This window comes from Aotus nancymaae, unplaced genomic scaffold (assembly GCF_030222135.1).
Source record: "Aotus nancymaae isolate 86718 unplaced genomic scaffold, 86718_ANA_hifiasm-v0.15.2.pri h1tg000046l, whole genome shotgun sequence".
NCBI classification, from domain to species: Eukaryota; Metazoa; Chordata; class Mammalia; order Primates; family Aotidae; genus Aotus; species Aotus nancymaae.
In genome coordinates, this window is record NW_026988460.1 from 13520484 (window position 1) to 13530839 (window position 10356).

At 44.3% G+C, this 10356-nt stretch overlaps 1 protein-coding gene across 1 annotated transcript; it reads right to left on the reverse strand.

Annotated features, from left to right (window-relative positions):
• Positions 1 to 7469: 7469 nt before the first annotated feature.
• Positions 7470 to 8990, reverse strand: LOC105728210 (proteasomal ubiquitin receptor ADRM1-like). The gene has a single exon (XM_012468512.3). It carries the CDS (start codon positions 8709 to 8711, stop codon positions 7488 to 7490), a length of 1224 nt encoding a protein of 407 aa, XP_012323935.2. The 5' UTR covers positions 8712 to 8990; the 3' UTR covers positions 7470 to 7487.
• Positions 8991 to 10356: the final 1366 nt, after the last annotated feature.

The following is a 10356-nucleotide window of genomic DNA, read 5'->3' on the forward strand; positions in this document are numbered from 1 at the left end:
AGTTAACAATTTTGATGTTTGTTTCTAGGATAGCTATTATTTTCTAGACTGGCAAAAATATTGAAACATACATAAAAGGTACCATTATAAGAAATAATTGCAAGGATTTTGGTATTCTTGATCCCATGGGATTAATCACTCTCCTTTTCTCTTTAGGTAGATCATAAGACAGGATCGAGTTTTTAAAAATAATCATTTATGATATTAGCCAGGCATGGTGGCACATGCCTGTAGTCCCAGCTACTTGAGAGGCTGAGGCAGCAGGATCTCTTGAGCCCAGGAGCTCTGGGCTGTAGTGCACTATGCTGGTCAGGTGTCTGCACTAAGTTTGGCATAAATATGGTGACCTCCCAGGAGAGGGAGGTCAGAAATGGAGGAGGTCAAAATTCCAGTGCTGGTCAGTAGTGGGATTGCACCTGTGATTAGCCACTGCACTCCAGCCTGGGCAACAGTGAGACCCTCTTATAAAAATATCTCTTTATAAAAAAATAAGTAAAATAAAATATATTAGCATAAGTATATATTGTTTGCATAAAGCCAATGACTGCATTTAAAAGTGCAGTTCTCTTTGCTTGAGCTAGCCAGTGTCTTGTTTATACATGATTAAGGGACTCTATTTGGCTTTTGTTTTTCTTTTCTGCACAAGTTTAGATCTCATTTATTCCCTAGATGTTTGAAAGTGGACATACTAGATTTCTCTATTTTAATGTAAAAGGAATGATATGTTTTAAATTTACATAACTAATATTATTTTTTCATGTAAACATTCAAGTTCATGTGGGTGTTCTTTATTTTAATTTGTTCAAGTAGTAAGCATTACAACATTGGATTTGGTGGTTTGGGTTGTGTTTGTATAATTTCTCATAGGTTAAGTTATTTTACTGTGATGAGAATAAAGAATGGTTGGCCAGATGTGTTGGCTTATGCCTTTAATCCCAGCACTTTGAGAGGCTGAGGCAGGTGGATCACAAGGTTGAGACCAGCTTGACCAACATGGTGAAACCCTGTCTCTACTAAAAACACAAAAGTTAGCCAGGTGTGGTGGCACATGCCTGTAATCCCAGCTACTCGGGAGGCTGAGGGAGGAGAATCACTTGAACCCGGAAGGCGGAGGTCACAGCCAAGATTGTGTCACTGCACTCCATCTCAAAAAAAAAAAAAGAAAAAAAAGAAAAGAATTGTTTACTTGGAAAGGGCAATTAGATACATGTTTAATGCTAGAGTTAATTATAATGTTGCTTTAAAAAAAAATCTTAAGAGATGACCTTGGATTTAGACTCATCTCTGAACAGGTTGGCCATCATCACCCACCAATCAGTACATTTCATGCTGAAGGATTAAACAATGACTTCATCTTTCATGGCTCAATCTATCTCAAACTAAAATTCTGGGGGAAGAGTATAGAAGCAGAACTCAAAGGAACCATCACCTTGGAGTTCCTTGAGTGAGTTCTAATCTAACCATTAAACCCTTTTCATATATACCTACCTGTAAGTGTAGACATGCACACTCAGCTGAACTTACTGTTCAAAATCTGGAGAAAACAAAACAGCTTTCATGCAATGCAAACTATCTACCTCTATGTAAAAGAATTTGAGAAACATGGCCATAGCCATTGCTAATTAATCTGGGTATGTTTAAATAGTTTACCCTGATGTTTGACTATGGTGTTTGGATCTATTTTAAGATTGATGGAGTTAATTGCTTATTACAGTTCTTATGAAACACGCCTTTTTCTATCCTTGTGCCAAGGTTTTGTTTAAAGATCTTTTCAAATGAATTCACTTCGAGAAATAATGAAATGACAATTATGTGGCACATGTTAGGTGTTAGATAAATTGGGAGTTCTCTTCTTTTGTAAGATTAGCTTTAAATCCACAATTAATTCAAGTTAGGCTAGAAAAAGCATATGATACCCTATCTCTTTAACACTGATTACAACTAGAAACTCCGGACAGAAAACATAAAGCAACAACCTGAGGACCCTGAAAAGTAAATAGTAGCAGGCAGACTGGGAAGAGAAATCGAAACCTGAAGGCCAATATGGCAGAGAGTTTACTGGTTGTATATATTTCTCCCAAATCTCCTGGCTGAGAATCAGAGCAGCAGATTGCAGAACTGGGAATTAGGGGCAGACAGAAAAAGTTGTAAAAGTAACTCTCTCTTTCTAATAAAAGGACCTAGAAAGATACCCTTGCAGGAAGTAGAGAATAGAGGAAATCCTTTTCATTTTTATCTCACAGCCTTGCCCCAAAGCAAGCCGTAGGGTCTGTAGCTACACTCCCGCATCGATGGTGGCTATGGCAATCACACGCATACCTTAAACTCAGAGAGAGTCCTTCTCTTTGGCCAGAGGAACTGAGTAAAGGAATACCTGGGATCCAAAGAGTGTGAGAGAATCCCTATTACTTGCTTTTCTTTATTTTCTTTTACCTCTTTGCCCCAGAGGAAGACCCAGCTGTGGGAGATACAAGACAGAGCAGAGAGGCTCAAACCGCAGCTTGTCAGCCAGAAGGCAGAGGAAGGGATCCCTGGTGTCTAAGAGTGTTGGAGAAACCACAAAGAGGAGGAGCTCAAGAAAGGGATCCCCTAAAGCTGTGTATGAGTTCCTAAGCTCATCCCTACACACATGCATTGAAATGACCCAAAAGGGTACATAGGGGCCTCAGGATCTGAAATACTGTGTGGCCTGAGATCCAGGTCCCTGGATGGCTGTTGAGGGGCATATCTGAGCAGCACTTAGAGAGGCTTTGAAAATTAAACTGACACTGGAATCAAAGCCCACAGTAGGAGAGTCAGGACTTCTGGCCTGAAACTCTGTTAACTGCCTACTAAAATGAAATTTTTAACAATCAGCATTCTCCAGAAGAGGTTAAGAGGACAGAGTCTCATAATATTCAGGTGTCCAGAATACAATCCAAAATCATTCAGCATACTAAGAAAACCTCAACAAACTAAAATAGAAAAGGCAGTCAACAGACTCCAACCCAAAGCTAACCCAGGTACTGTGACTTGTATCCAAGACATAAGCTCCACAAGAGAAAGGTGGACACTCTCAAATGAGCAGAGAAACATTCTAGCCAACAAATAAAAATAAAAAGTATTTTTGGAAATTTTAGTACTGAAAATATCGTAATAGAAATATAACTGGGATATACACAATGGCAGAATGCAAATGTTAAAATATGTACAGGATACGTATGTTGAAAACAACAAGATACTGTTGATAGTAATCAAGGATTACCTGAGTAATGTAGAGATACACTGTGTCTCGATATATTTGGAAGTCTCAATTATAGTTAAGATGTCAGTTCTCCCCTCACTGATCTATAAGCAATCTGTATGAACACAATCCAAATCAAAATCCCAAGGTAATTTTTAATAGATATAGAGAAGTTGATTCTAAGTTTGTATGGATAGGCAAATGACAGAACAGCCAAAATAATTCTGAAAAGGAAGAACAGAGTTGATAGACTCCCACTACCCAATTTCAAGACTTAACTCTAAAGCTGATGTAATCCAGACAGTGCGGTGGTGGCCAAGGTATAGACTGCATGGATTAATGCAACAGGGAAGAGTATCCAGAAATTGACCAGCAGATATGTGTTCAGTTGATTTTTGACAAAGGTGCAAAGGCAATACAGCTAAGAAGAATAGTCCTTTCCACAGACAACTGTCTGGGCCATGGAGACAGTTGGACATTTGTATGTTAAAAAATGAACCTCAAACTAGACCTCACTCCCTCTACAAAAATCAGCTCAAAATAGAGCATAGACTAAAATAAAATGTAAAAGTAAGGCTTTTGGAAGAAAACATAGGAGAAAATCTTACAACATTGGATTAGGCAAAGAACTCTCATGGAAACAATACCAAAATTACAACCCATAAAAGACAAAATTTGATAAATTAGATTTTATTAAAATTAAAAACTTATACTCTTTGAAAGATAATGTTCAGAGACTGAAAAGATAAGCTTGTAATAGTAAAAATTATTTGCAAATCATATAACCAACAAAGGACTTGTAGCCAGAATATATAAAGAATTCTTAAAACTCAACAATAAGAAATGATAAGGCAGGTGCAGTGACTCATGCTTGTAATCCCAGCACTCTGGGAAGCTGAGGTGGGAGGATCATTTGAGCCTAGGAGTTTGAGACCAGCCTGGAAAACATAGTGAGTCCTCGTGTCTACTAAAACATTTTTAAAATAGCCAGGTGTGGTGACATGCACCTATATTCCCAGTTACTTGGGAGGCTGATGTAGGAGGATCTTTCAAGCCCAGGAGTTAAAGGCTTCAGTGAGCCGTGATTGCACCCCTGGCTGGGAGCAGGGGTTCATGCCTATTGTAATCCCAGCACTTTGGGAGGCCCAGATGGGCAGATTAGTTAAAGCCAGGAGTTCAAGACAGCCTGGCCAAATGGTGAAATGCTGCCTCTCCTAAAAATACAAAATTTAGCCTGGTATGGTGGTGCACACCTGGAATCCCAGCTACTTGGGAGGTTGAGGGAGAAGAATCACTTGAACCCAGGAGACAGAGCTTACAGTGAGCCGAGATTGAACCACTGTACTCCTAGCCTGGGCAACAGAGCAAGACTCCAAAAAAAAAAAAAAAAAAAAAAACTTCCAAAGAAAGTATTTATACAGCTTTTCTAAGGACTTATTACTATGAAATCCAATTCTCCTCAATCCTGCTATTTTAGCACTTTGGGAGGCTGCAGCAGGAGGATCACTTGCATCCCAGAGTTCCAGTCCAGCCTGAACAACACAGCAAGACCCCATTGCTATCAAAATTTTTTTAAAAAGTAGTTGAACATTGTGACAAACAACTGCAGTCCCAGCTACTTGGGAGGCTAAGACAGGTCCTTGAGCCCAGGCTGCAGCGACCTATGACAGCACCACTGCACTCCAGCCTGGGTGACAGAGCATGTCTTTAAAAAAATATATACATATATATTTTTTAAAAAGGACCAATGTGATTAAACATAAAATAATTTATGGGTACCATCCTTTTTTTTTTTTTTTTTTTTTGAGACGGAGTTTCACTCTTGTTACCCAGGCTGGAGTGCAATGGCACGATCTCGGCTCACCGCAACCTCCGCCTCCTGGGTTCAGGCAATTCTCCTGCCTCAGCCTCCTGAGTAGCTGGGATTACAGGCACGCGCCACCATGCCCAGCTAATTTTTTGTATTAGTAGAGATGGGGTTTCACCATGTTGACCAGGATGGTCTCGATCTCTTGACCTCGTGATCCACCCGCCTCGGCCTCCCAAAGTGCTGGGATTACAGGCTTGAGCCACCGCGCCCAGCCCATGGGTACCATTCTTAAGTTTGAATGTATGCTAGTAATGATGCAATAATTTATAAACATTATTATTAAAACCATTGCTACTTGTGGTACTTACCTCTAATTTGATGAAATTGTTTAACCAGATCTTTTATATCCAGAGAAGTATTCCCTAGAAGAATAAATACAATAAATCAAATACAGACACATAAAATTCCCAACTTAACATGTTTTCTTTTTCAAAGCAGCAAATATGTAAAAAAATAAATAAATAAAGCAAACCTTTTCTATATGTAAGTTCTTTCAAAAAAACTGCTACAAACTGGGTGATGTTTAATGGGTTGGTTTTGAGAATGGCTCTGCTAATTCCCCCGAGCAGAGTCTTGAGAACAGAGGGTATGACAAATCTGGGCTTTGAAGAAAATAATTTTAGCATGATGTCTGTAACTCAACTAGAATGAAGAAAAGCAAAGTCTTATAAATAATGAGCTTATATTCTTATGAGCTACAGTTTCCAAGAATAAACTATCTCCTATTAAAATTATTAGCTTTAATTCTAATATTTAGCATTAGCCATTTTATTAAAATTCTGATGGTAGTTTTAGAAAAACCACACACACAACCCACCTACCAGTAGCTTACTATGTGCAGATGAGCAATCTAGTACCATTATGGAAATACATAGGAAAAGCCCTGCCAAGACCCTAAGGACATTAAAAACAAAGAACAAAAAAACAACACTGGCTTCTGTAAAATTCAGTGACTATTTTGTGCAGTTAACATTTCATGTATGTTTCTAAATAAGTCCTTCCAAATCACATAGGCGGTGGCCATTCTATACATATATTCATCAAATAGTTACAAGATGATAGGTTTTTTCTATAAGAAAACGTCTTTTTTTCCTTATTTTTCTAAATATATCTTCAGACATGTTGCTCATTTTTAAGTGTGCATTTTTTAAGCTTCAAATTTCTGGGTTTTTTTCAGCTTGCTTCATACCTGCAGGAATGACTTTGTTTTTAACATTAATCAGAATGGGTATAATTTATTTGTGGTATTATTATACCACCCACTGTCGTTTGGACCTATCAACAATATTGGTCCAACACTGGCAGAATTTAAACCCTCCCCCGCCCACTGCACACGTCCACGCCCACTACCATGAGGGTATAACGCCTTAAGCAAGAAACACGCTGCCTTTCAGGATGCGATTCAGAGCCACAGGTGACAGAAATCGCACTCCCCGACCCCTCCCTAAACATCTTCCGGTGTGTGGGCCCCGCTGTGTCAGTGCTCGTTTTGTGCTCGGTTTGGTTTGTTTGATAGAGAGGGGAGTGAAATGTAGGAGGCTGGGCGTGCTTATTTCGCCTGGACTTGTTCAGGAGAGGCGGGCGAGGGACGCGCCGAGGCCCCAGATTGGGGAGCACCACCACAGCGCTGGCCCTCCGGTTGCCGCACTCCCCGGTGTGGGCCGGGGACGCCCCACAGGACCCCTCCTCCGAAGACCCTCCGCCTTGCCCGACACGAGGCTCCCCACTACCTCGCTGGTTGCTCGAGACGCCCTGAGGCACAACTGTCTCCGAGGCTGCAGTGCCCTTTTTCTCCAGACTCTCCCCACCTCCTTTCTGGCTGCACTCTGAAGAGCTGCCTCCTTTTCCTCTTGCTGGCGGCTCCTGAGCAGACCTGATCAGTACAGGCCCTTCTATAGCCCCGGAGGCGGCAGGGCTAGCGTCGCAAAGGAGCAAGGAGGCCACAGCGGCCGCAGCCAATGGGGAGCCCAGAGCGACGAAGGCTTATTCCCCTTTTCTGGCTACATCTGAAGGGATTTAGGTAAATTCATTTCCAAACAAACCGCCAGGAGTAGCTCAAAGCGACTGCCTCTCCGTCTTTGGTCGTTGGGCCTAAAATTAGAGCTGGTTTGGAAGGAAAGAAATAGACTTAGGCAGTGCTGTCTTGCTGTCACTGCATCGCCATTCCACACACTGCTTGTGGCCCCCATAAGCTATAGCTCTCTTCCGTCACCTGCAGGAAGAATAATTTCTGCCACGGTGCAGACACGAAGAGTGAACAATTTTTTTTTTTTTTTTTTTTGGCAGGTAAAAGAAAAGACTATTACGAGTGGGTGGGCCAGGTGAGGGTGTACCATGCACTGCGAGTGCTGCGACGTCACAGGCCAAGCGGTCCCTCGGCGGACGGCACGCGGGTCAGTCCAGGCTCATGTCCTCCTCTTCGTCCTTCTTGTCCTTCGCGTCGCCCTCTTTCTGCTCGGGCTTGGCGCTGTTCTGCATGGCTTTGGCAAACGCTTCCACATCGCCCTTGTTGGCGGCCTCCATGGCCTCTGCAGGTAGACCTAACTGGCACACGAGGGGGCCCAGCTGCCCTGAGGCCAAGGCCACACTGAACATGCCCAGGGCCTGCTGGAACTGGGGCGAGGTCAGGGTGTTCTGAATCTCATCTGCGGTCTGCGGCAGTGACTCCCCAGATGGCAAGTAGGGAAGCAGGCGCTCCTGGACGTCCGAGTTGGGAAGGATGGGAGCCATGATCTCTGGCGTCAGCACACTGGCCAGGTCCACTTGCTGGCTGCCTACCGGCCCCGCCGGCACATTCATGGTGGCCAGGATGCTCTGGAGGTCGCTCAGCTGGATGGGCTGGGTCGGGCTGGCTGCCGTGCTGGCTCCGTTACCGGAACTGGGCGCAGGGCTCGGGCTAGTTGCTGAAGCAGCTGCTGGAGCAGAAGGGGCCGGGGTGGCACGGGTGGAAGAGGTGGTGGATGACGGGGTGACCGCTGCCGACTGGCTCCGGGAGCTGGAGGAGGAACTGCTCCCTGGAGGCCCTCCGCTCCCCAGCAAGCTGGCCAGGCCAGGTCCCGTCAGGGCCCCCAGCCCACCCAGTCCTCCGAGGCCGGCTGGTCCGATGAGCTGCATGAGCTGGCTGTGGCTCATGTTCCCCAGCAGGCTCTGCAGGCCGCCCTCACGGCCTAGCGCAGAGAGCTCGTGGCCACCGCTCCTGCTGGCCCCCAGCGCCCCGGGCATCGAGGGGTTGTTTAGGTACTCGTTGACTTTCCGGCAGTGCTCCTCGTCCTGGTCTGTCTTGGGTTCCTGCATCCAGAAGAAAAGCCGCTTGGACCCTGCCTTGAACTTGAGCACGTAGACCCTCCTGCTGGGGCACTGCGGCACCCGCTTGAACTCACAGTCGTCAGGGAAGATGATCAAGTCATCTTCCACGTTCCCGGACGTCCTGTCCTTCCAGCAGAAGTGAATGAGCGAGTCGTCCGTCTGCTGGATGTACACCAGCCCTTTCCGCTTGTCTGGGGTCACGGTGGTCCCCTTCAGGGACATCTTTCCCGCCCGGAACTCCACCAGGTACTTGCTGGAGGCGCCCCGAGAGCCTGGCATCAGACTTGGGAAGAGCGCGACTGAGGTCGCCATCCTGGCCCGCGCCCACAGTCGTCCAAGAGGCGCCGTCCGGGATCGCTCTTCCTCCAAGAGTGAACAATTTTATGCAACAGAACACTTTTTCTTTTGTGAGACTCGCCTGTGTAATGGGAGTTTAGCATGAATCCCGAAACTTCCTGTTTCTCCATAATTGAGATCAGACACAACTATCCTCCCCCAAAATACACTGTGAGCAACAGGTTGCAAGTCAAAGAGTTAACTGTGTGTAACTTCAGCTCAGTTTTACCAAACTAAAGAATGTTGCTTCATTTAAAAACGCCCACTCTCTGCTCTTTCACTCATTTAGGTTCAAGTATTTGGGCTGCGCTCCAAATAACACCAGAAGCATGACTATCATCAGAGTACACGCAGCCTTAATTTTGATCCATTTTAAAATGTTTAAAAATAACTAGTTTAAACCAAAAAGCATCGCCGGGGCAGATATCCTGAAAAACCAAAACAAAATGAAACAAACAAAAAAAAAACCTATTCTTTAAATCAGAAAAAATGAGGGATTCCAGAGCACTTTGCAATAAAAGGCAGTGTTAAGGCCTCAGTCAGCATTAGCTGGGCCATTCATTAATCCATTTAACAATTATTACTGAGTGCCAGGCAAGCTCCCTCTTCTTCAGGAGATTACACACTTAAATAATGAGAAAAAGAGGGCTTCCAGAGCACTTCGAAATAAAAGGCAGTGTTAAGGCCTCAGTCAGCATTAGCTGGGCCATTCATTTATGGTTGTAAAAACTAACCTTGGTGGTCATCTAGAACATCTATTAGGTGTAAGGTATTATGCAGAAACACCTGTAACTCACAAAACAAGATTTTACTCTTTCCTCATTCCGTGACTGTTTTGACTGAGTCACTCTGAAATGCAAATTGTTACAATGAAAATATCTAACCAAGAATTTTCAAACCATCACTCATCTGCTGCTTTGATTTCTTGAACTCTTAATGATTTGATGTGGTTTCACAATCTTGACCTTGTGTTCAACTCCCTTTCAGTCACCAGTATTTTATTTTTTGGTCCCCAGTGATTTAAAATGCAAATCTACCTTCTTTTCTTTTTTTTGAGACGGAGTTTCCCTCTTGTTACCCACGCTGGAGTGCAATGGCAGGATCTCGGCTCACCACAACCTCCGCCTCCTGGGTTCAGGCAATTCTCCTGCCTCAGCCTCCTGAGTTGCGGGGATTACAGGCACGCACCACCGTGCCCAGCTAATTTTTTGTATTTTTAGTAGAGACGGGGTTTCACCACGTTGACCGGGATGTTCTCGATCTCTTGACCTCCTGATCCACCCGCCTCGGCCTCCCAAAGTGCTGGGATTACAGGCATGAGCCACCGCGCCCGGCCTCTACCTTCTTTTCTACTGCCCCCTCCCACATCCCAAATCCTTGCCCTGTGGAAGTCCATGGTTCTGGGTGTGGCCTCTGCATTCCTCTCCTTTTTCATCTCTCACCATGTGATTTCCACTTGACCCTCCAGAGTCTTGAACACATATGCCGTTTGTCACCTCTGTGCTTTTGCTCATCAGGTCCAAGGCCTTAGATGCTGCTCCAGCAAGTGTTTTCACCTGACTGCATCCTGCTTCTGCTTTAAAACGCATCTCAGAAATCTCCTACTTTAGGAAGCCAGTGG